Source organism: Onychostruthus taczanowskii, unplaced genomic scaffold (genome assembly GCF_017590055.1).
Source record: "Onychostruthus taczanowskii isolate IOZ18803 unplaced genomic scaffold, ASM1759005v1 scaffold10, whole genome shotgun sequence".
NCBI classification, from domain to species: Eukaryota; Metazoa; Chordata; class Aves; order Passeriformes; family Passeridae; genus Onychostruthus; species Onychostruthus taczanowskii.
Window position 1 is genome coordinate 10,724,635 of NW_024496526.1, and position 26,965 is coordinate 10,751,599.

A 26,965-nucleotide genomic window follows, 5' to 3' on the forward strand; every position below is an offset into this window, starting at 1 on the left:
TGTAACCACCTCAGTAGCAAGCATTTGGAGAAAAAAATGTCATTTCATTCCATGTGTTTTTTTTTAAACACTTGCCTTTGCAATGAAACTTTTGGATGCTTTAAGCCCAACCCCACACAGAACAATGGGAAAATCCATATTTCAAGACTACAGCGGGTTTTCCTGGAATTGCCTGTGTTCCACATTGTACAGTGTGTGCTTTACACAATCCCTGGGGTGACTGACCCACAGGCTGCTCAGCCCTGCATCACTCACCAGCAGACCTGATTTGGATCTGGTGTTACAGGTGCAGAACACTGATGTGAGCCATTTCCAGACAGTTATTCCCATTGTACAAGACCGAATTTACCCTTATGTTAGGTGTGTTTACTGACGACTCTCCCTGCAGTCCATGTCATTAACAGGAGCTGCTCATACTTTTTTTAGTTCTTTTAACACACTCAAAATCAGCTGTGGCTGTGTAACTTCTCCAAAAGTACATCTACAGTATTAAAAAAAAAAAGAAAAAATCTCCCAGTTACTTCATCTTTTGAGAAAATTAACACAATTTTAGATCACGGCAACCAAAAAAAAAAAAAAAAAAAAAAATTGAGAAAAAATCAATGGTGTAAGGGTATGGTTGCCTTCTATTCTCTTCTTCACAAACAACAAGTAGAAGCTTAGAGCAGCTTCCCTGGGCCTCAGGAAGATGAACCCAGAATTGGTGTAACACTCCAGGTCTCCCCCTACAGCTGTGTGTGACAGGAAAAGGAATTCACTCCCTCTCTTTGCACTTGCTCAGTTATGTATCTGTGTGTCAGGAATTTAAGTTTTTCCAAGTGAATTTTTAAGACTTTTTTTCTAGAGAGGAAAAAGATCCTTTCTTTATCTTCACATCACTGCAGTGTATCAAAATATCCTGTCACTACAGTATGATACAGTGGCAGAACCAGGACTGCTGGAAAAGCACAACTCTAACTTCATTTTTTATATATTTGTCCTATTGGTCTTCCTTACCACATGAATCAGTCTACAGTTATGACTCAAACGGAGTTAAAAAGTGACTTATAAAAAACTGAAATACTGTATCACTGTTAGGGAGACGTCACTAATGGTTTTGTAACAAAATTGTTCAAAATTTTGTTGTTTGCATCATGTTCTGTTTGATTCCAGCATGTAAATTTTTTACAATGCTTGCTGTAAAAACACTTTACCACATTTATCCTTGTTTTGGAGTCACATTTACCAAGTTTTGAAGCTCTGGCAATAGATAAGCTTCTCTTGATGAAAATGTGAGGCACCTCTGCAGCTCAGAAGAAACCGGGATATCTCCCTCTTGTGGTTTTCCATGCAAACAGCCTCAACTCCCTCTGTGGGCTCAGAAGTGCCTAAAGAAGTGTTTTCTCTCAAATATCAACAAATTGTAAGCAATTTCAGTCACTACAGAAAGTGTTCTTCCTAGAAAGAATGAGAAAGAGATTGTTTTCACTTTATTTTTATCTACATGGTATTTTCTTGCAGAAAAACCACAGAGATTGAAAACGCAGTGCTGACTCCTGAATAGCACCACCTGCAAGAAAGTGGGGGGAAAAAAGTTACAGAACAAAGTAGATGAACAAACCCAACAGTGGAGGAGCTGTCAGGCTTCTCTAGGTAAGTGCTAGCTAGCTGAACACACAAACTGCAGCTCTAAAATGCTCACACTTGAGTTACACAAAGCACATTACATCTCTACCTCACAGACCAACCTCACTCCTCAAAAGCCACAGCGGATATGTAGGGACCCATGCTCAGAACTTCCCATGTCATGAGATTAACAAGTCTGACACCAACATAAAAAGAAATTTTGTGCCTTTATTGGAATGGTGTTAGGCTTTAAATACACCAAATTTTGATAACCTGATTATTTGGTTTAATTAGAAATGACACTACAGAACTGCAATACTGGTCCAACAGTCTTGTCTTTACTTCTTTTTTTTTTTCTTTTAAAGCAAGAGATAGTATGAAAATGCACCAAGTAATCAGAAAGCACTAGCAGGCATTGGTTAATCCAAGATAGTAGCTTCTTAGTTCCAAAAGCACTCGCATTGTATGGAACCCAGGATTTAGACTGGTCATGATTTGCAAGAGCTAGTTGCACGAGTCATGACTTTTTTCTTTTTTTTTTAATTTATTTTCAAGTTGGTCACTGGTAAATTTTTTTCCTCAAATATTACAGTTTCTTTTATTCATATTTTTCCTCAAAGTATAAAAAAGTATGAAATATAAACAAGCTCCTGTATTGCACCCATGAAGGGGTACAATGGAAGCATTAGAGAGCTGACTATCTACACACCATCAAATCCCATCAAATCTTGGATAATTCATTAATATACAAAATATCAGGGCACAGAAAGAACTAAAATCCACTTTTTTTCTGTTTTGTTACGCACAGGTTCAAATAATCAATCTAAAGAAAAAACGTGATCATTTTGGCTTTCCACTACATCCGCATGTTGAGACACTTATTAAAATGATCCTGCTTAATTGTGTTTGGTCTTTTTCTTATTGTCAAGTCATGTTTGTTATCTTAATACCAGCCATCAGACAAACAAGTAATCAGAAAGACTTTTCCTCCTCCCCACTTCCCCATCCCTGACCCCTGCAGGGTCAGCTTTAAGACATGACTCCAAACACAGGGTTGTGACGACAGATGCTAGGGCCAATCTCTTCATAATCTTTTTTGGTATGGCATACTTGGTAGAATTCAGGCTGTAAAGGGAAGGGAAACAACATTAATGTATGGTATAGGCATCTTATTTTAACAGTATTAACTTTTATGTAGCCAGTGGTAAAAAACAAAGCACAGAAATCCTAAAATTAACTTACATCATGCGTGGCTAAACACCAATGCAAAGAACATATTCTGCCACAAAACTAATATTGCACTATTTAACAACTCACACAAAGCTTTCATTCAGCTTTCTTTTGCTCTTCAAAGTCTTTAAAGTCTAATGCAAAAATGGGGAAGATATATTTACCACCTGAAGCCTATCAGAAATTCCCCAATCACATTTAATATACAGTGAAGGTGAGATGAGAGCTCCAAAAGCCCAGTCAGAATGGCTCAAACATGCCCAGCTTTACAGCTAAACTCACTGTGGAAGCCAGCATTGATCCTCCAAACCAGACTGCATATCTCTGCATATGGTGTGTAATGACTTGGACATCAATGGGCTTCGGCTGCAGAAAAGAGGAAAGAAAAGCAACACATTAAAAGTCACTTCTGCTGGTAAGAAACAGATCTAGTTTTAAAGGAATATATATACCAAGCTTAATTTTAATAAATGAGTATTTTCATAAATGTTGTGCATGTAAATTTACATTTATGGCACCAGACTTCCCCTTGTACAATGAAGGGTAAGAAACAGCTCCTGCTTATGGATAAGTTACCTCTGTCCTTTATCAGACAGAGATACTTGCATTCACACCCATTTTTTCACACTATGTTCTGATTAATTTCTTGATGGATTACTTATGCATTTATAAGCACTGCCCCATACTACCTGAACTTTTTTAAAAAACACACTTTAGGAAGGTAATTTCCAAGTTTCATGTGGTTATTCTAACAAAGCATCAGTTGCAGATTGGAAGTTTATCCAGGATCAATACAGTCAGTCATGCTTTTCTGAACTACAGCACTCATTCCAGTCAGCCATTCCCTTTCCCCCCATAGGCACACAAGAAATTCCTTACTGTGCCAATCAAAATTGCCAGTGTAAAAGTTTCACAATTTATTTTTTCAGCCCAACCTGCAGAAATTTGAAACAGTATCTAAAAATGTTCTTTGCAAAACTCCAGCCAGTGATTCTTTGCCATGCCTGGTACTTAGAAGAGAAGAAGAATCACACCCCATTTCCTTACTCAGATTCTGCCTCCTTACAAAGGGGTCCAAGTCTAGTAAAGTAAACAGACATTAAATGATGCTTCTTGGGCCAGAGAATTGTGTATTACTGAAATTTAAGAGTTCTCTACACAAGATATTATAAAGCTCTGCTGGGATTTTAAAGGATTGTTTGAGCTCACCTAGCTAGATTGCTACTACAAAACAAATGAGGAAAATCAATTTCCTTTAAAAGGAAAAGAAAACACTTTTTTTTTTTTCTCTGCTGGTCTACCCTTCATGCAGAGACAAGAGAAAGATGCAACAGTTAGGTCAGAGGTCTGCAGTGGAAAGAGCACAAATTAAGGATGATGCAGTTTAGTAAAAACATGAAGTCCCTTTTAGGATCATAAGATAATTGAGGTGGGAAGGGATCACATCATGCCTCTGGACTAGCCTGCTGAAGGAGGGTAAGCTACAAAGCCAGAGGAAGGTATTCAGGGTTTTATCCAGCTGAACCTCAATATCAGTAATCTCCCCACATGTACTGAGGCGCTATCATGCGTCCAAAGCCCTCCCTTCTCTAATCAAGGCTCATTCCTCACAGGACACGTGCTCCTGACTCTCCTGGTGGCTCAACAATGAGCTCAATTCATTTCTCTTATCTTCAAGCTCAAGAGACGGAGCACAATGAGCTGCAACTGATCAATAAACACCAAGCACAAAGACAGCTGGAGTGGCCCACTGCTGGTATGTGATCAGTGTAATGGATGAACCTCTGAAAAGCCTCTATAAGAACACCAAATAAGATAAAGACATTTCAACAAAGACCACCGTCCTTGCAAGATGTCATTTGCACATTTTCCAGGTAACAGATGCTTGTTAGGTGCAAGAGCTGCACAAACCAACCTTCAGTCTGCCACCACTAAGTTCTTCACTAAGTTTCAGCCTGGCATCGACAGTCCTTTTCAAGTCCCGCTGTAAACGGCGCCCGAAGTCCCTGAACATGGTTGAGCCTCCAGAGAGGACAATATTCTGGTTTTAATAAAAAAATTTGTTAGCCACGTCTAAAACTGCAAGTCTTCACATTACCCAGTTCCTAAATTCTAACTATCTAAATACAGTTTTAAAAGTTAGTTAGCAGGTATGCTTTTGCTGTAAATTATCTAACATAATAAGCATGACACAACATGAACTCAGCAAGAGTTTGCCACATTAAAATTGTCTTTAAAATCCATTTATATCTTATTACATCTCACCATTTTTGCTCAGTTTTTTGTTTCCTTAATGAAAAAGTGCATTCTGAAAATGTCTAAGTGAACAACAAACCCTTCTTCACATCGGATTCATTTCTAGGAAAATGGTTAATTATGCTCATTTAAGATTGGTTTTTAAGAGTTTCAAACATGTACCTTGATAAAAATCACAATTCTTCTAAAACCCATGTATAAAACATATAAAACATAGCTACTGACCTTATATAGAGGACGCCTAACATCAATGGGACAATTCTGAATAACTTCATCTACTACTTCTGAGATTGGTTGTGTGAAGTCAGGATTAGCAAACTGCAATCAGGAATAAAATCAAGTCAAGTCACTGTGAAGGACCACACATTGCAAAGGAAAAGAGGGAAAGAGGAAAATAAGGAAAGAACCATTATGTTATACTAGAGGTGTCATGAAAACCAATAATGGAAACAGTTGTGAAATTTTTTTACTGCCATTTTAGGTGCTTTGTGTATCAACCTGGATTTGTACAAAGATTAGTAGCAATCAAGAATCAAAGCACACTGACTTACAACAACAGCCGGTATCTATTTATAAATAAGAAGAAAAATAAGTAAAGATAACCACTTCTTTACAATTTTGCAAATAGGATTTGTCTGCTATCATCTAAAACAAAGTCTAGACAATTCAAATCAACTTACCTCAGGATGGAAGAAAATCTCTGGCCCCAGGAATCTCTCATAACCAACATCAATGGTAAATTCTTTCTTTGAGATAGCATTAATTCCAGTATATTGTTTAATCCACTTTGTACCATCTGTGTCATACTTGTTAAATTCTTTTACTAAGTCAGGGCAAACATAACTAAAGCGCTCCTGAAAATTGAATAGATTCAGTTAGAACTAGCTAAAGTATAGAAAACTGGTAAGAAATTTTTAAAAATATAGTAATTTAAAGTTAATCTTAAAAGTATTAAATTGGCAGATAAAGAATAGGCCTTAAAACAGCTGAACTGACATTTACTGTACACAGATAGATAATGGCTCTGCTACTACAGATCATTTCTGTGCAGTACTGAAGACTCTGGCTGAGCTAAATTACTTTCCTTCTGCTTTTCCCCTAAACTTCCAAGATCGTAAGGAATTAATTCTGAAATACATTGAAGAACTGCCAGAGAAACAAAATTGAAGTGTACTTTAAGCTGAATGTCTTTCAGAATAGCTTTGTTCTCTATATAATGTGTATTACAAAAAAGAACACATTAATATTCAGAAAGAACATAAGAGCAATTACAGCTCTTTATATGACACATCCAGCCAACAGTATTTCCTACAGAACACTGCAATAATAATAGCAACAGGATAATAACAACAATAATGATAATGGAGGAGAAGAGAAAGGGGAGACAACAGGTGAAGAGTGAAATTCCAGGCCAGACTGAGCGAGTATAACCCAACTGTAAACCCTTTATTTCATGTTATTATATTAACACATTTTTACATTACTTACAATCAGAGCCCCATTGCTCAGAAGTACAATTACTTTCAGACAGTCTTGTACTTTAAAACCAGATACCAAGTTGTGATATAAAAGAACTTTAAGATCTGCAATGTTCACATTACCTTCACTGCTTTAGCTGTTTCCAAGGATTGTTCAGGAGGAATTCCTACTTCTCTCTCCCTCAGCAACTGCTGAATGAAGTACGTGATATCTCTGCCAGCAATTGGAATGTGTTTGATACAGCTGCCAATCACATATCCTTCAGCCTGTACACAAAATTAATGAGACAAAGGTACTGATAAGAACTATTTTCACCAAAGCTCAGAGGGAGAGAGAAAGGCATGGAGTCTAAATTCCTACTTACTACCTGTGATTTTGAGGCTAAAGCTCTTTAAAACTGGCTCAGTTAATTACCACAAATCCAATTCTTCACAGTATAGCCTTACTTTACTTTGCATGGCATTGGTTCATAATTCTTACAAGGTTAGAAGGAACAGAAAGGTCACTAGTACATAAGGCAGACAAATCACTATACTCACTATTCCTTGGCCTTTATTTTCTCTTCAAAATGAGGTTACTCTTACCAAAAAGGTCAAGGAACCTTTTTTGGTGAAATATTATTTTAGAATAACTGATGTGGCCCTGCAGTCACAGCCACTGATGTAAGATGTTACAATCCACATGAACCAAAATTAATTTTCTGAAAGCAGGGAGAAAATGCATCATTTCAGGACATTAATTGAGGCTGCTCAGAACATCAGACTGGCCCATCCTCATCCATCAACCTACCCTTACAAGTCACAATCATCCTGGGGACCAGTATCAATGCATTAAAAACATCTGGTCTGAACAAAGAAACCAAGTGTGCAAGGTTGGCCTTCAGCCCTATCAGACCTCCTAAATCCAAACAGATATCACAATCATAAAATGCTTGAATTTTCCTGTCTCATGTTCATACAAAAATGTCTTACTAATACAGAAAATAGTGTCACAAAAAAAAAATATCTATCACTACTTCACTACAGAGAAGTGTTTGTTAATTCCTTTTTATCTATTTTATAACAGAAATGGTAGAACATTGTGGATAATTTGTTCAAGATGTTTAAAAATTTCAGAAGTAAATGACATTCTGCAAAAGAGGTTAATGCTTCAAATGATATAGACTACCTACTCTTATTTCAACTAAAAAAAAAATCTAACCCACAAATCAGGAAAAGTTCAACTCTTTTAAACAATAATTGTGAACTACTAAGTAAAATTTTAAAAGTTTACCTATAGAAGGTCTGAGATGTCCATTGTCTCCTAAGTCTTACTAAAAATACACTAACTTGGATGAACAGTATGAACAAAAATTTAGCCACCATATTCCCCCAAAGTTAGTAAAATTGCTACATGACAGTGCATGTTAGACCACCATCAATGCTACTGATTTAAAAAATTGATATTACTGTGGCATGATAAAGCTTTGCACAGATTTTTATTGCAACTCTAGGTGTTAATTATTTAACAAAACATCACATAATCATCCAAGTTTCTGCTTTAGCAACTTGATGTATTGGAACAGATATTTAACACTAAACAACCCTAGGGGTTGCTTTCTTCCAGTCAAGCAGGAACTTTGCCTTTGTTTGTATGCCTGAAGCACTACTAAATACTGGGAACAGATGAAGAAAAACTATAAACAATACTACATCTGCCCTCTAACACTTTGTATTATTTCTACTTTATATATAACGGACTGAGCTGAATGAAAATAAGAAGTCAAACTTTTTGTACGGACTACTGTAAAGAGCCTATTCATTCTTACCAGCAAGCCAAAATGCAAATGTGCTAAAGCAATTTCACTCATCACTTAGCATGGCCTTGGCAATTCACCTTTTAAGGTAAGTCACTGAGACAATCAGCCCTGCCAAACTCAGAGTTACAGAGAAGTTCAAGAGTTTCTGCACTACAAAATTAACCAAAACTCACACCCACAGCCCTGGGAATTATCTGACATTTTTGAAGACTCCTGTCTATAATTCAGTGTGTGTAGGTGGACACTTCAGAGAACTCAGAGGACAAGTAATTCTCCACTGAAGCTGTGGTGTAGCTTTGAGACACACTTACCACAGGAATAACATGAGTGACACCATCTCCACTGTCTATAACTGTGCCAGTCAGTGTTCGCTCTCCTACTTGCCTCGATGTCCAAGATGCAGCTAAGGCAAGGACAGCCTTGGAAAAAAAACCACTAAAATCAAATATTGGCAAAACATCTACCTGCAGACCTCATTTTCCACCACTCCTCCCAAGGACAGACTGGCAACCCCATGGTAATTTACAGCATGGAAACTGATTTAATAATATTATATATGTCTATGTAACAGCTTAGAAAAAAGAGGCTGCAAAATGTAATTTTTGACACTTGACTGGTATTTTTTCAGCCATGCTCAAACATAGTTTTTCACTACTTTATACTGAAAGGGATTCAGTTCTTGAATTAATAGAGTTATTATGATGTGGTGTGGTTTTTTTATTTACTTATGATGCAACAAATATCATATTCTGCTGCTCAAAAGCCTGCAGAGGTAACAGAGGAACAGTATCCAGTAACCACCCACAGAATCAAAGCATGTCAAACATGCAGGGCTGGAACTGCCAACCAGAAGGACATAAACATAATCCAAACACCACTTACACAGTTTTTTCACAGTGAAATTAGTTTTAGCCCAAGGCAAAATACTGCAGCTGTGACTTTCAACAGCCCTCCCCTTACCTGAACAGCAATATATAGCCCTGGAACGTTGAAAGACTCAAACATGATTTCAGCAGTATATTCTCTATTTTCTGGAGTATTTAATGGAGGCTCAGTCTGTGAGACAAAAAAAAACCAACACAAACAAAAAACCACACACACACACAAAAAATAAAAAAATGTTTAACAATTTATGCAAATTGCATTAAAATAAAGAAAAACAAAAGGGCAATAAAAACTACATCAGTTACTGCTTAAGAATTTACATCCAAGACCCTCTTTGTGAGCTGGTTAGCACATTACAACTTTTCATTTCACTTGAAAGAATCAAGGACTATCAAAATGTGTCAAAGGATGCAGTTTAGCACATTCAAAGAATGACATTTTTTAGATTTCTCAGTGAAAAGAGCTGTTCTCCTTCAGAAGGCAGCACTGTAACACAAGTTGATATGCTCAGCTATAGGAATGTACTCAAATGAGAAAAGCTGAACATAAACTCCATAATAGTGTCCTACAGCTTTCATTGAAATATCAAACATACTCAAGACTCTACTCTGAAGGAGCGTTTTGGACAGTGCTACAGAATACTTGAGAAAATAAAACATCATTCTTCCATTGCAGCAACTGTGTTAACAGGATAGTAAAAAGAGGAAGGAATCAGATTCCTCACAAAGGTGTTGGGACAAGGAGCCAGGGACACAACTCAACTTGGGAAATCCTAAGTAGGTATTAGAAGGAAAAAAGGTAATTTAAAGGGGGTCAAATACTGCAAAGGGGCCCAAGTTGCAATGACATTTTGATCCTTGGAAATAGTCACAGCTTGGCCGGACACAGCCTTGAGCAACTGGACCTAACTATTGCTTCAAGAAGATGGAGGCATTTAAACAGGCATGGCCAACACCCTTAATTCCAAACTTGGTCTATAAATATCACACTAAACCAAACTGCCTATTTCAATTATCCTAAATAAAATACTAAGGAATAGCAGATGCTTCAGAGTAACATTGACCTTAATTGAGAGCTAATCAGCCCAAATATGACAATCAACCCTTCCAGTTTCACAGAAAATAAAAGACAGAAATTTACTCTCTAGATACTTCATCCAGATGGCAGTACTGTAAAAACAAAATAATTGCAATTACGTAAAGTCAAAACACAAGTATTGTTTTTATCTCAAACATATAAACTTGAGATTATTGAATTCAGTGGAGAAGGAAAATAAAGTGATGAATCAGACAATTTGGAGGGAAATGACAAGAGAACAGAAAAATGTTTGCTGTTCATACACAGTGGCATTTTTAGAAAATTAAAGAACCTGGATGGCTTAAGGCAGGTCAAGAAAGCTCCAGGTAATTTATTTACTTTTGCTTTCAGAACATGCGTATTTATATTTAAGAATTTACATAAATCAACACATTGTTATTCATCGTACAGAACTTCTTAAGCAAGGCATAAATTTACCTACCAAAAGAAAATAATGGTCCTCAGGCTCTGCCCTTAAATACTTAAAGATTACTTGCTCCATAAACCTCTCCATCAAGTCCCAGTCTTCAACTATACCATGGCGGATAGGCCACTGTTGGAGAAAAATATCAAATTATAATTGGAAATAAAAAGAAAAAAAAAGAAACAAACCCCAGAACCAAACAAAAAATCTGTTCTCAACTGCATTAAAAGTATATGATCTACACAGGCAATAAACCTCGATTTAGGCTTCCCCTATTCCTATGTGACACCTATTCAAAATTCTGATTCCAACCCTGAGTAGCAGAGACAAAACATTGCATTTTTCCCAGTACAGCAGAATGGTGGCAGTGGGATAAACCAAAAGTTCCCCCAGCCCAGTGTCCCACTTGGATGCTGCTGACAGAAGCTGCCAAGGAACAAGGGAATGTGGCATTTCCATTTAACACCCTCTCAGCCTTCTTTCACTTATGAAGGAATATATATATATATATATATATACAAACAGTGTTTTGCAAATTCCCACAGGCTCCCCAAGGTCAACAAAACTAATACCAAAGCTTATTTTCTATTTAAACAGAATTAATAAATAAATATTCAATATTTAAGTTATCCAAAAAGCTTTTTTAACATTATATTTACTGTACATGTGATGCTTGCTAAACAGGACTGAAAAATGATTTTTAAAATTTTTCTTAATACCTTGGTTGCATAAGTTGGTTTTTCTATTGCTTCGTCCCCAATGAAGAAGTCTAAATCATCCACACCTTTCAAAACCCTCCTTTGTGCTTGATCCACCACTTTTGCTGATTCTTTGATAGCAATACCTTCAACAGAGAACACAAACATTATTTTAGGTCATATATCCTGCACTTAAAAAAGAAAACCTACACTGGAAAAACAGACACACTGATCACAATCATCCTTTGTTTCAAGTGTAATTCAGAAAAGCTACATAGAACACAGATAATTTGACTTCCAGTCATGGGTAAGCATGGTAAGGACTTAAAAAGCAACATAGTAACAGACTTAAATACAAATTTAATTGTTAAACACCCAACATGCAATCACAAAGATAAAATATACTCTGAAACACTAAAATAGGATATCCCTACACATCTCTTTTTATTCAACAAACATGTCGTTTTCCGAACACTCCAATAACAACAACCATTTTAAGTACTATTATTAGTGTTATTCTTTTTTTAAAGAATCACTCCCCAGCCATCAGGGCTGCAGCTCCAGCAATATCTGCTGTATTTTTTCAAATCTTTAAATAGAATCCTTTAAACAGATGAGGAAATTCATATATCCAAGCAGCATTAAACCAGCCTCAACTGTCCTAAGGCTGTGCTCCAAAAGCTTTTTCAACAGCAGAAGTTATTTTTCTAGTCCTCAGCTTCAGCAAGAAGTTATGTTTGCTCACAACTAAGATTTAAAGTTATGAGAACAGCTGCAGTCTCAAGCCCAGCAGCCAGGGCAGCACAGCTACAGGACCTGGAAATCAGCAGCTGGCTGAGGGGTAAAGCACCCCGAGCTCAGCGATCCTCCTCCCTTCCCACGCTGAGCAACACAGGCAGAGCCAGAGGAACCAACAAGCTGAGTGTTGTGAAAGACTGAACAGGATGGAACAGAAGTCATTATTTTGAGCTCTTCAGGAAGAAAACTGAATCATACTGCAACTTCTGTAGCTGTTTACAGGAGAGCAGAGAGGAAGCAGAAAGCTGGGGGAAGCCAAACAGAAGGGGGGTAGATGGGAAGCAGAAGCTAAAATCACAGGGAAGGAAATGTCGCAAGGCAGGTGCTTGCTGCAAGTGAAGAGAGGAACCTTGACAAATATTTTCAGGTGATTGTTACAAAGCTCACACATCTGGGGGAATTATTCTGTCCAGATGTGTCTTATCCTCAAGAACTTTCAAGTAAAATCCTCCACTTGCCACAGGATTATACCAACTTTCAAACCCAACTGTTTTTACCCTGTTACAAGCCTAAAACAAGATGGGAGGTTTCCAATATTTTGCTTCCCTCGAGGCCAGCTTGTTCAGCCCTGCTTTTGAAACATAGAAACTAGGAGTAAACAACCTGAATCACATCCTGAAAATACAAACAAGAAAATAAATCTTGCTGAAACCTCAGCTGATGTGCCTGAGGATGGGCAGCACCCCACCAATATTTGAAGCACTTGCCTTTGGTTTGCTTGGCACAAGAATTAAGAGCTTTTAGGGGGGGAAAAAACAACATCCTTGCATTGAATCAATTTTTGTGCTGACACTACTCAAGCCAGTTTTTTCTTTTAGAAATAAAGTAAAAGCCAGCAGCTATCACAGATAAACTGAAATAATGAAAAATCGAGGGAACTACTGGGTAATGGAAAGAAGGTGACTCCCATTTTAACAAACAGCAGGAAAAACCTGCTTAAGTGACTAAAAATCAAACAAAATTAATGATCTAAGATCTAAAAAGCAGCCAGGGAAGAAAGTAGTGAACCCAAGCCGCATCAAAAAATTGCCTCAGTATATTCTCATTTACTTCATTTTCATGTAAGCATTTATCATCCCTACAGAAGCATATTCAGAATAAAATCAAGAACACCTCATAAGGAGATAAAAATTTCTTAAGAGCAGGAGTGAATAAGATAAGCTACAAGTGAACAAGGCACAAGGAATGCTGCTCAGACCTGTTTAACAGCAAACATTAATTTTAGAGAATCAAACTGATAAAATGCCACTGCTGGAAGTTCAAGGAGAAACAAAACCATTTTTCCACAGGGAATAACATGAAGGAAATTATAGACACCAAAGTGCTTTCTCGTAACATTTTACTTTGAAACTAGGTACTGCTGTACCCTATTTTTGTTTCTCTAATGTGGATTAACCCAGTGCTATTTTGTTTCATTCCAGGCAGAGGATTAACACAAACTCATGCCGTTACTGTAATTATCTAGTTTGGACTGCAGCACAAATGAGAAAAATGCCTTTTTCATTGAGAGAATTGCAGTCAAGGGTCATTTCAGCTGCAGGAGCATCTAGACTGAGCATCCTTATTTCCATACCCCACACTGCATCAAAAGGCCATCAAAAAAACTTCATTTCATCTCTTTCTCTTCAACTTTAATAGCATCCCTGTTGGACAAATTTCTCTGCTTAATGATCTGACAGGTCATTTCATTTCCAATGTTTAAAATACCATCCTTTTTTGGAACAAGAAAGTGGTTTTCAAATTAAACAACCAAATCTAAAGATGCAGAAAAAGTATGTAAACACTTTGTTTCTGAAATTAAATAACCACTTACCCATTTATATTTTAACAAGTGCTACAAAGTTTAAAGAGCACTGTAAGCATTTTTTCAATTTTTAGAAACTTTTAGTATCTAATCTTAAACTAGCTTTTGTGTGAAAAGCAAAACTGTAGTGTTTTATATGACACTGAAATAAACTTAATGAAGTTAATTTGGAAAACTAAATCTAAGAAATACTTATTAGGAGTCAAAATAGAAGATACAGAATGGACTCTCTGAATGCATTCTCCTGTTCTCATACAATTAGCCTTATCTTTCCATGAAAATTATTTTTTGAAGCACGTTTCCTTGAAAAATCAGCACAGAGCCTGAACTTCCAAGTTTATTTCACAGCGACTGTGCTGAAGTAGTATTACTCTTCCTGTTGTATTTGCAAGGAAAACTGGGTGTGCTAATTATTCCTTTTCACCAGGATGTAATCCATGATTACTTTGGCACAGACGAACAATGAGGAACTGCCAAGTGGTGTGGGAGGTCAAAAGGTGAAGCATTTCTAAGGGAAGCTGAGTGAGCTCCGCTCTCTGGAGCAGAACTGTATCTCTTCAAGTGGGAGAAACAGCTCAGCAGCCAGGGAGCAAATAAATAAGATGTGCTACGTGGGGGGAAAAACTGACATGGTTTCTTGTTACATTTGCAAAATGCAGTAAATTAATATAGCTGTAATACTGACAACTTCCAGGCAAGCAGAACATTTTAAACCCTAGAGATATTAAATCATATTTAATTTTAATTTTTTTCCAGTTATAATCAACTCAACGTTTTACTACATAAATCACTGAACAGGGAAAAACCCTCCTAAAAGGTAAATGCAGCCATGCAACTGGATTTTTACATTATTTCCATGTCCAAAAAAAATCAGCTTCAACTATTAGTATCCTTTTTCAGTAAATGTATCTTTCTAAACTGAGTATCTGTAGCAAAACAAAAAAGCCACAGTATTACTCGGTGTCATCACTCAGAGATCAAGTAATTCTCTTTTAATATTGTTTTTTTTCTGTTTGGATTTTTTTTGTTTGGTTGGTTGTTTTTTTATGGCATGTTACAGAATGCTTTAGCATTGATACACCAGTAACAAATACTTACATGAAGGGATAATGAACTGGGGTTCAGTATTACCCGCATATCCAAGCTTTGTATACCTGTTGAGACAAAAAACATTTGGTTGCAGTATTTAATACCACAAATAACAAAGATACCTGCTTTTTTAATGAACAGACCCCTCTTCCCACATCAGAAGGACACCACACTGATTCTTCTATAAAAGTAAGACAAAGTAAGAATTTCTCTCTTTTAAAGCATAAAACAATGCTCCCTGCCACAGATCAAGCATCACTGCTAACTTCCACTCCAATAACATTTTACTAAGGAACACAAAGTATGTAATTCAATCTATCAATGTTTAGGAGTGGAATTTTTGTTCCTCCCTGCTCAGCAGCGAGCATCTCCATTGAAATATTTTCATACAGCTAATGCTAGTGGTAGAAGTGTTTTTGTAATTCCAAGTGTTTTTGTAATAGGGGGAAAAGCTGCCCTGCCCATGGACTGCCAGCAGGGCATGAGGCAGGCTGGTCATCCTCGTGTCACAAGCAGCTGACAATGCCAAGTCCTAGCAAAAGCCATTCCATTTCACAAATGGAAAACAGTGTCAAAATGTGTCCTATAAGGGTACAGAAAGCAAGGGGAAAATAACTACACGCCTTCACCCAGTCTCCAGAATGTGCTATGGATATATGCATTATCTTCATTACCACAATGCAAGAAAACTGAAGAAATTCACAAGTATTCATGAACAATTAACTTCAAAACTCTGGGCACCAAAACCAGCTGCTAGAAATGCTGTCACTAAAGCAGCACGGGCGAATTCTAAACCATGCAGACCAAAATGCACAGCTCTAGCTCAAGAGTTAGAGCTTACCCACGTGTTTTTAACAAACACAGACATGACAAAGTTCTCATTTTATTTGAGTGCAGCTGCACTGAATTAGCACCATCAGCAAAGGCATGAAGGCTGTAGTAGCACCTCTACAGCTTTCAGCACTCTGACGTAAAGCTGGAAGATCTTAGGAGGCGTAAGGCAGCAGTAACTCTCCCAAAGCATAAATTCATGGCAATGACACAGGAGGAGGCTGGGCTGCCCAGGCTGGGAGGGGAGTGCTGCTGCAGCAGCTCTGGGTGCGTGGCTCACACAGCAGTGAGCAGCAACACAATTTCCATCACTGATGCTAACTGCACCCATCAGCGCCGGCCAAGAGTCCAGACCCTCACAGGGAAGGTGGGTTCCTCTCTGAACAACAAAGTGGTTAGCACAGGACCTCATCTAACACCACAAATGCTTTGCAGGAGATGTATTTTCAAAGCTGTAAACCCAATCTTGTGTGTAACACACTGTAACAGTTGTGAGTATCCATGCACAGAAACTTGACTTCATACAATCAACAGGAATGTTTTGTGACAAAGAAAACTTCGCAGGCAGAAGATGACAAATAATGAAAAAAGCAACTAGATATCAGAAAGAACTTCACACCTCATGAAGACCTTAGGCCTCATTATGTGCCTCAACTCAGGACACACAACTTGGATTTTGCTCATTTAAGTTTGATTTTCTTCTTAAAGATCTACTTCCCAAAAGAAATACCAAGAATTTCACAAACTGGTGCTTCTTTAACCTATCACCCAGAGTACAACTGTTCACTGTATTTATAGTGTTTTAAGAGGCTTTTAGTGCCACAATAACTAAGTAATTTAGTAAATTTTACTAAGTAAACCAGCAAATACTGACTCACTCCCTCTACCTTCCTCTGCAAACCAGAACTGTGGCATGGAGGTTTCAGAGCTAAATCCACACAAGAACTTTGGAGCATGAATGCTGCGTAAACCTACAACTAGATTAGTTTTTTAACAGTTAAAAAAGTTAAAACTGTTTGATTATTAAACTCAGTATTTCAAAGAAAGCAGAAGCTCAACTGTTGCAGGTAACTGGCAGCTTAGTTGCTTGTGGGTGGGAGTTTGCCCAGCACACACACAGCCAGCAAGACTGAAAGAAAAATAATCTCATGAAAGATGCATTTTACATAAAAAGAGCGTATTCAGACATAAAATCAGCATATATAAAAATACTATGGCCTACTCAGCAAGAAGTGTACTGATTCAGGGGAAAAAAAAAAAGTACTGCATTTTTAGACTTCCAAGAAAAGAAAGGGGAAAAAAACCTGCATGATGTCTCTGAGAATTAGAGCATTGTACCAGCAAGTCTCCAGTGCAGTGTCCTACACAACACTTCACACCTCTTATGTACAAGATTTCCTTGCATCCCTGGAACTCCAGCATTGCTGGCACATGGGCCAGGCATGGGCCCACTGCTGCCCTGGGAGCCTCAGGCCCACAGCACAACACATTACACAAACACTAAACCTGATTTTCATAACTAAATGCATATAGGGATACTCTTTAGTTAAAATGGAGTCTAAAAATGTGATACGTGAGGCAAAAAGCTATGGTAAAACTGAATGAAAGTCAAAAATCTTAAATAATAAATGCACAATCTAGTCACCATGACGTTCTTTACTAACTAACTTTTACAGATATGAGACTTTATTCAGACTGAACAGACAGACTGTCACTTGAAACATTTAAATCACATGAAAAGAAGGATACTATAGGCAAACCAGATTCCACAAGTTTACAGTCTCTATAAGGAGTTCTTACATAGCAACGTGTGTCTGACTAATCAATGATTCACAGAGGAACAAGGCACACCCCAGCTTCTCCAGGACAGGAATTACTGCTGCTACAGAACAAGAATCCTGATAGTAGAGATATCATAAGGCAGCACCAACACTGGATTTTCCATAAATCACCCCTGGTCTTGCTACTCAGAACTGAAGAGTGGCAGAAGGGACTTGCATGGAGACAGGCAGGCACAGTCCATTAATAAGACATGGACTCAGCCTTCCCACATGGAATTTGGGGCATTCAGCAGTAAGGGCACAAGGCACTGCACACAAGAGTGTAATGGTATAAACTGATTTCTATTAAAATCTGTAACACAGAACTGATTTACAAAATCCCAAAGGTGAAAGCCTGGATTGTTCGGGTGTTTCCCTCCTATTTCTCTGTGTTCATCTCCCTGAAGTGTTTCTGTAGGCCAAATAGCTCATTAAAAAAAAAAAAAAAGGAAAAAACCTCTTAAGAAACAGGCAAAAAAAATTGTTGGAAAATCATGGCCTTTAGTTTAGAAAATCAGCTACAGTGTATTAAAGAGCAGTACACATTCTCTACACATAAATGCATGTCTGTATATAGAGAACCATATACACCCCCTCCCACACACTCTCTCAGCATACCATTATATATATATATACACACACACACATATTTACGTTTTTGTAATGGACATTCACAGCACAAACAGCTTTGGGAGAGCAAGTAATGAAGGTTCCTTCTGAGTTAACTCTACTAACCCCTCACCTATTAGTGAAGAAATATCTTGAGCATGTGATCACCCTCAAAAACTCACATCCTGAAACTGCACAGCAGCTCTGCACTCTCTGCCCAAAAGCTCTCTGGAAGGACAGCCAAAGGGCTTCCCACAATGTTCTCAGGAGCACTAATGGGATTTCTTACATGTGCTCTCTCACCTAGAAGAGATGTTTCTGAGGCCATGACACAAAAGCAATGTCACTGGAAGGTTACTTGTGCATTAGTCACACAGACAATTTTAAAGCCAAGAGGAAACAGTGCTGAGGGTAAGAACTTGTAACAAGGATGTCATTACCAGAACCTCCATCTGCAAACCACAAACTATGACCACATGCCTTTGCTACCTGCTTTCCTACCCACAACAGAAGTCATTCTCCTGAGTTATACACCCTAGCTCAAGCACAACTGCAATTCTAACAAAAGTGAGGAAGAGGGGGACAACTGCTTCATGGGCAATGCAGCTGTCCAGCTGTCCTGAAGTACCACAGAGCTGGGGGGGCCAACACAAATTGTGTCATTTCTCTGACAGCTCCACACAAATACAGGAGTTAACTGAGCACAAGCAGGCAAGAGCACTCGAGGACAAGCATCACCTGATCTCCAACTCCTAGAGCGAATCTGGGTTGCAGCCTATTCCTCAGCTGCTCCTAATGACTGGGCTAACAGAAATGTCATGCATTCAAAATGCACATACAAACATAAGTAAGATGTACCGGCAATGCTGGTCCCACTGGAAAGATACAAAGCAACATGAAAAACAAACAAAAGAAAAAAGAAACATTTTTCTGTGGGAAAAATAAAGCAAGTGGGAGTAAAAAACCCAAAACTGAAGGAAATCAAAACGTGCTGGTTTAGCTTCAAGGGTCATCATTAGCAAAACAAGGGCATTTTGTTCAGAGAGCTATTTTTTTCCTGCTGTTCAAACTGCTCTCTTCATGATGGTTCTGAATTACTGTTCACCACCGGAGCCACAGCCCTGTGCAAGTTCTCACCCCAAATACCTGTACCTCACCCTGCAGATACAATGGGCTTTCCAGGCACCACAGCCTGGACAGTACACGTGTAACTGCTAAAATTCTGCTTTGGTGCGTACCACAGCCCATACATCAAGCTCATCAAACATACCTCAACTCCTGTGCAGAACACATCCAAGTGGTGATGCTCCAAGAAAGTCTAACATCCAGTGATTACATTACGCTTTACACAGTTAAATGCATTTATTCCTAAATGTAAGCTGATACTGCCTTTTTGCAAGGTGTCACACTTGCTCAGGCAGCAGATCTCTGCTCCATATCCCCTTCCATGCAAATGGGTCTGGAGCCAATCTCCCATTTCTCTTGAGAGCCTCTTCCCATGTGTTTATGAATTCACCTAAGGCAGGAGTGCTCTGCATTTCTTTACTGAAACTATGTGGAAAAAAGACTCCAGGAAACAAGGGCCAAAGACAAAAGCAAGAGGATCGCAACACTCATCATTCAACACTCGTTCACTGCTGGCTAAATGACCTTAACTCAAAAAATTATAATCAAGAAAAGCAGGGTATAGAAGGCACTACAGAAAAGCTCAGGCTGTGGAGATTCTAAGGAGAACATGCACTGGTAGTATACTCAAAAGGGCACAAAATAAATCTCATGGCAAAAACTCCAAGTTTTTAAACAGAATGGAAAGGGATTCTGCTCTTCAACACCAGCTCCTTACACATGGTCTGTCCATCAAAGACTTTATCAAAAAGGGCTTTCTTGTTTTAACTGGCATAGACAGGGATTAGAAGATAGATACCATGTTTTTACTGTCTGATGTCTTCTGATAACAGCTGCCTTAAAAACAAGTGGAACATTTCTCAAACATGGATGAATTCCTTGTCTTCACACACAGAGCCTCATGTAACTGAAAAGCCTGAACAAGCCCTTCTGTTTTTATTTGTTGCTTTTCTTCTATGATCCTTCTTGTATCAGGACTTCTCCCATCCAGATGGGACTGAACTTCATATGGGAAGTATTTACTTTTCAAATCTTGTAAAGAGAAATTATAAGAAAATTCCAGTGAAAGAGGAAAGCTGTCTTTGCCCTTTAAAAAAGATCCCAGCTCTAGCATCGGGTGCAAATTGGTCAAGCAGCAGCAGAAGTCCCTGGAGGACTGATTACATTAGGAAAATGGGACTTGGATTAATAAATTAGTTTACTATCTCTTTTTAAATGTCCTTGATAAAACATAAGACAGCAAGATTTTGAAATTAGTCATGTTTTCCATATTTTACATCTTTAGGTAATATAGTTTACCTTCCACATATTACTAGTTTACATTTTTAAATAGCATCTGCTTCTGTCAAATTTTAAAACATTTTTGATCAACAAGTGTTTTAAGTAATTAGTAGTGGAAACCAAAGAATTTGCTCTATAAATGGAATAAACTCACAAGATTAGAAGCATTCTCAGGTAAAGAAAACTTTCTTAAATTGTAGATAAGTCACATGAAGGGATGGTAAAAGGGAGTATAGCATTTCAGTGACATATGGGATCTCTAGGTAGCAGAGGTGTTAAAAATTTCTCAGTCTACAAGCTTGACCATGGAATTAACTGTACTACTGTGTGTTTGAAACTATTATTTTACAGTATTTGCCTCCAAAAATATCAGCCCACTCAAGCAAGTGCCTTCACCTTGGCAACAAATACTTCTGTGCCACACACTGAAACTATCACAGTAAAACAAACCATAAGAAAATTGGTGAGCAATTTAATAAATGAGTTTAAATGCAGCTTGACAGAGAAGTGCTTCTAGCAAAGGTTTATCTCCTAAATAGATAAAAACTACCCTTAAAAAAGGCTGATTTATCTCCAAAGTCATCTATATTTTTGGGTGGAAATTCATCCAGTGCTGATTTATCTCCAAAGTCATATATATTTTTGTGTGGAAATTCATCCAGTGCTGCTTTATCTCCAAAGGCATCTATATTGTTTGGGTGGAAATTTATCCAGTGCTGCTTTTCATCAGCAGCTACCTTTACAACTCAGAGCACAGACAACTGTTCTGCTTGCTAGTAAAATCCAGCTAAAATGGGGAGTGAAAGCCACAAAGACACGGCTGCACAGAGCCAGACCAGAATGACCAAGAGGAACATGGGGACAGAAGCAGCCTGTGCTGCACAGCACTCAGAATAACTTACACAAGCACTTCAACCCAGGTCTCCAGGTGACATTTTTAACACCAGTCTGGAGAACAGAGGAAGCTACTGCATTGTGCTGCTTCTAACTTTACTAACATTTGGATTGAGTAGAAGAGCAACAACTTGCCATTTTGCTTTATGTTTACTACCACCAAATCTTTGAAAATCAACCAACCCACCAAAAATGAACAATGTTGGTAAGCTGAGTCTGGAAAAGTTCTCCTGAAAGTAAAGAGGAAGATAAGATGCATTTATGTCCAAAAAAGTGGCTTATAACTGAGCCACAAAAAGCGGACTTGAAACCAGCCCATACTTAAGTGTTTTCAACCAACAAAATCCAAATTCTGGCATCCTGATGATACTACCACCTAAATTTGTAGCCTTTGTCAATTTTATCTGTATTTGTAAACCCATTTATAATATTTATGCTGGCACATACTTTAACACAAAAGTTAAAGCTTTTCTCTGACTGCATTTTCCCCAAAACAAGAAGAGCAAATCACTTTGGATATTATCTTTGTATAATGAGAGTAGAGTAGTTTGTGTTGGCAAAGGCAAAATGCTCCCTTTCTACTCACTGCTTCCTTTGAGACTTCTAGACTAATTCATTTTAACAAGTGTCTTAACAGTGCCTCTGTGTTACACCACACCCACACAGCACTCACCTATACTGATAGGCTTTTTAATAAATTTGTATTCCATTTTTCCAGGCTTTCTGAGCATTTTTCACAGCCTGCCTACTCTATGCAGTATTTCCAAATACTGAGGAAAGAATGCCCAAAAGTTTGGCAGTCTTACATGAATAATTACTTAACAGTGTAAGTTATTTAGTATGAGGGGGAGATTTATTTGGCAACTTTCTACATCATTTACCCAAAATAAGCTGAACATCAGGAGTTGGACTCAATTGCATTTGTGGGTCCTTTCCAACTATATTCTAATACTCTACGACTGCACAGACATTTATTGGAAAGAAAAAAAATCCAAGAAAATAAATGAATTCCATATATTTTTCAACAGATAAAGCAAGGAGGGATCAACTGAATGAACAATACATAACCTGCAAGTAACCAAAATCCTGCACTTGAAGAAATTAAACAGGTGAAATCTAAATCTTATGATGCAGAAAAAGCCTGACTTGAAAGTTTCTTCAAGCAAATGTAGTAAGAGGCTAAAACTGTACAGTTCTTCCACATTAAAAAAAATTAAAAAAAAAAATGAAAAAAGTTGAGCTTTTGTGCTTGCTGTTTGCACAGTTTCAGCACTTGAGAGCTCCAGCTTTGACCCAAGAGCTGTGCAGAGGGCAGGATGAGACTGAATGGCCTGGGAGAGCAGGGATGGTGGGCAGGAGCACTCAGCAAGCACCACGGGATTGCCCCAGCATTCCCAATCTGTCCCACTACCACTTCAGCCTTTCAGCAGGTAACCAAATGCTCCATCAAGAGCAGACTTGCACTAAAGCACCAGATTACATATTTATCATGTTACACGACACTTGTAATAAAAGATTGTTTCGATTAGAAACAGTTGCTCGTAGAAAGAAAACTCAGCTGTGGACAAAAACACACCAGTAAATCTTGTTTAATATAAAAAGCAGATCTCATTTAACAGGATCACAGAGATTCTGCAGTCTGACAGTAAATATGCAAGCAGCTGTATTGTGAAAGCTCCTGCAGATGATAAACAATGTTCTGCATCTAAGGCAAGACATGACAAAAAAAATACTAATACTGAAAACCTTTATCAGATAATAGGTATGGTGATAAGAATTACAATCCGGATTCATCCACTGATAACATTTATTTATCAAAATAAACTATCAACCTCCTGTCTGCATCTTGCTCTCTACAGCCTGAGCATGCCAAAACACATCCTGTGAACAGCTGCAAACATTTGCACTGACCACAAGAGAATAATAAAGAGAAAAAGGAAATCCCAGAAAAAATTAAAACCGTACATTCATCTAGAGTTTTTCCGTCTAGTCTTAAAAATGCAAACCCATGATCAGAACAAAAATAAAAAGATATGAATCATATTATACCCTACATTAAGTCAGTGGATAAAATTATGGATAAAATTATTATTTTTTCAGTCTTGGATATAACTGAATAAACAAAACTCAGCAATACATCACTAGTAGCACTTGGAAAGGACTGATGTTTCATTTTGATGGTTAAATAATCCTGCTATGGGCACTAACAAGTTTGCAGTCCAATTGGTATTTTTAAACGTCTACCCAAGGATGATTTCTGTTAGACTGGTACACCTAAATGTATTTTAGTTCAATGACCAAAACCAAAAATTAAAGATTAAAGCAACAGAGATTCCTTTTCTTACATAGAGCAGAAAAGAACCTGGAATTTCCTTGGGGACAAACTCAAGTATGTTTTTAGTTATTTTACCTTCAAAATTAACCTTGTCTCCCTAAAGTCTTCTAATTTTGGACAAGCATTCATATAAAGTTCTTTTAAAAGAAGTTTGTTTGAAATCGTTAAAAGCTTTTAGCATGTCCCAAGGAAAGTCTGCAATGATGAAACTAAATGTTGAGACATTATGTTGAAACTTTCCAATTGCATGAACTAACAGTGTTAAAACCTTTTAGCATGTCCCAAAGAAAGTCTGCAATGATGAAACAATGTTGAGACATTATGTTGAAACTTTCCAATTGCATGAACTAACAGACCTACTGCAAAATTTTTAGATGTGCCTATAAAACAATACAGAGCATGGATTACTACTCAGAACTGGTGCAACATTTCTGAGTTCATAAAAACTGTATTTTCAATTAATTTAGACAAGTAAATATCCCTAGGAGTCATGCAATCAACACACTTGCTGGGCAGAAAGTCCAAGCCAGGTACTAAAGAGACCAAAGGACAAGAATGGAACCTGCCCATCCCAGGTACACCTCAAACCCTGCCCAAGCAGGAGCCCTGCAGTTTACACAAGGAGGTTCATTAATCTTTAACTTTACAGATCCAGCCCAGGGATGCAAGTGGGTTTGTCCTCTACCCTGAAATGCCACTGCCCCTTTCCTCTGTATGGAGCACAAGTGAGACACAGGAAAAGAGGAGCAGAAACTGAAGGATTGCAAGGTGCCATGTATCTTGAATAGCTTCTGGAATGCACTAAATAAAATTTTTTAAAAGTGTGTGTCAGTAGAAACATATGTACTCCTAACTGAACTCCAATTATTCCTAATTATATTGCATACTCTGAGCCATTTGGTGTTGCAACACTGACTGTGATGTATTAGAATCATCCAAGAGACACCACAGCCTTCAAAGTGTCCTTGCAAAGGTTTCTTAAATGTATTAAATCAATTCTTAACCTAGTAAAATTCCTTCTTCCACGTGAAGGATGAGACATTTTCCCCTCCCTCCCTAACCACACTTCAGCCACTGGCAAGCAAAAGATACTCTTAAAACCCTGGAAAAGGATTTTTTCCAAATGCCATCAAGGAAATATTTTTTCCATGCTTTCCATATTGAAAAATTACTTCTGGGATGACACAACACAGAGAAAATTCAGCCCAAAAGAGTAAATTTTCATGAAGACTGAAGCCCATAGAAGGTTGTGACAAGATATCTAGTTGAAGTATAAACTGCAGAAATATCATGGTGCTGAAATCTTTATACTAAACATAAGTTAGGCTTGGAAATACCTGCAGAAATAAACCATGTCTGGAACATTAGGAAAAAAAAAATAATTTCAAGGCACAGTATAAGATACTAAAAAGTTCAAGAGCTCACAAAAGAGACTGTTACTTCCCCCTACCTTGATTTTATAGCACTGGATTTCTCACCTCACAGATTTTGCTGTCTATGGAAGATTATTGCTTTTCATGGATCTTGTACTCATTTACATGCTCAGGTCAAAACCCAGAAGAGAAACAGAATGACATTATCCTGTCATACCTTATCACATCAGAAGACAATGAAGCCATGAACACTTTGCTCTCCTTAAGAGCTACAGAGGTGTTGCATGAAGATTAACTAGAGCAGTAGGGTTTGTAGAGAATTTCCCCAAAGCAAAGCTCACTCCAGCCAGCTTCTGCTTCTCTAAGGTTCTGTGTGCATAAATTTACTCTTCCTTCATTCACAGCACTGGTTAGAGAGACCAAATAGCCAAGAAACTCCCAGAGATATATGTGACTCATTCCAAATAACAGCTTGCAACTCCACATCAAGAAACTCTGGAAATCCTGAGCAGCCTCAATCCTCCTGGCTCTCAGCTCAGCAGGAACCCAGACTGCCAAGAGGTGTCCAAGAAATCCTGAGTTCCCATCAAGAACAGGAAATCTTTCTCCAGTCAACCCTAAAACCTTTAATTCACCCCTAGTACGCAAGAAGGAAGTTAAAAAAATACATCACTTTTTGCAACCTGTGCAGGGGAAATAAAAAAGGGAAATAAAAAGCTTGGCATAGGAGGAGGTGGAAAACAAGATCCATGACAACAGGTTGGATTTTTCCACACAATCACATAACCAATTTACTCAAGAAAAAGGTTACCAATAGACATGACCCTCCCAACAAAAGACTCTTGGGTACATTAGAGAAGCTGGCCACCACTGACACTCAAGTATCAAATGGATCTACCTGGCAGCCACTGAAAAATGGCACACAAACCTGCAGAAAACAAAGCTCAGGTATAGAAAATACAAGTTATATTCTGTAAATCCCTTTCAGTGCTATAATTAAGTTCTCATTTTAGAAGTGCAGTAGTTGCATAGCCACGTACAGCAGCTCAGCTGAAGAGTCATTAATTTGAACACTTGCAATTATCTGCCATCCCAAATGAGCTAATTCAGTGTTATACAAGTCACACTGAAGGAAAAAAGTGCATTCACACAGAAAGACACAGTTAAAATCTACTTGTCAACCTAATCAAGCTAAATTCCAAAGTGGCGTAGGAAGAGCTTTTAATCATGACTTGCAGGCAGTGCTGTGCTCGCCTGTAGAAGAGGCAGCAAGAACAATTCAAATACCCAAAAGGCACAGAGCAAAAGACTGCAGCCTACTGTGATTAAAAAATGACTAAGAGCCTTTTCCTTTCTTTGGTACATTGCTCACATACTTTATGGGAAGAACTCCATCTCATTTTTCTATTTTTAATTTTTGTTTTAAAATGCATGTATTTCTTAGATATACCAAATATGAAGTAGATCTCATTCACAGCATATCTATTGGCTTCAGGAAAATCAAAAATTTGCCAGTGTTCGAAGGATATAAACAGAACAGCACATAGGTGCTTA

The 26,965-nt window shown here is 37.9% G+C and overlaps 1 protein-coding gene across 1 annotated transcript in view; it reads right to left on the reverse strand.

The window, feature by feature from the left end:
* Positions 1 to 1,813: 1,813 nt before the first annotated feature.
* ACTR3 (actin related protein 3) overlaps positions 1,814 to 26,965 on the reverse strand; it is a 28,685-nt gene continuing 3,533 nt past the window's right edge. The window contains exons 2-12 of the mRNA XM_041408423.1: positions 15,153 to 15,208; positions 11,474 to 11,598; positions 10,773 to 10,883; positions 9,329 to 9,424; positions 8,680 to 8,787; positions 6,693 to 6,836; positions 5,772 to 5,945; positions 5,317 to 5,409; positions 4,751 to 4,876; positions 3,118 to 3,201; positions 1,814 to 2,730 (exon numbers count right to left, since the gene is read on the reverse strand). Coding sequence (XP_041264357.1) covers positions 2,635 to 2,730; positions 3,118 to 3,201; positions 4,751 to 4,876; positions 5,317 to 5,409; positions 5,772 to 5,945; positions 6,693 to 6,836; positions 8,680 to 8,787; positions 9,329 to 9,424; positions 10,773 to 10,883; positions 11,474 to 11,598; positions 15,153 to 15,208 — 1,213 coding nt within the window. The 3' untranslated portion in view covers positions 1,814 to 2,634. The remainder of the gene's footprint in view (positions 2,731 to 3,117; positions 3,202 to 4,750; positions 4,877 to 5,316; positions 5,410 to 5,771; positions 5,946 to 6,692; positions 6,837 to 8,679; positions 8,788 to 9,328; positions 9,425 to 10,772; positions 10,884 to 11,473; positions 11,599 to 15,152; positions 15,209 to 26,965) is intronic.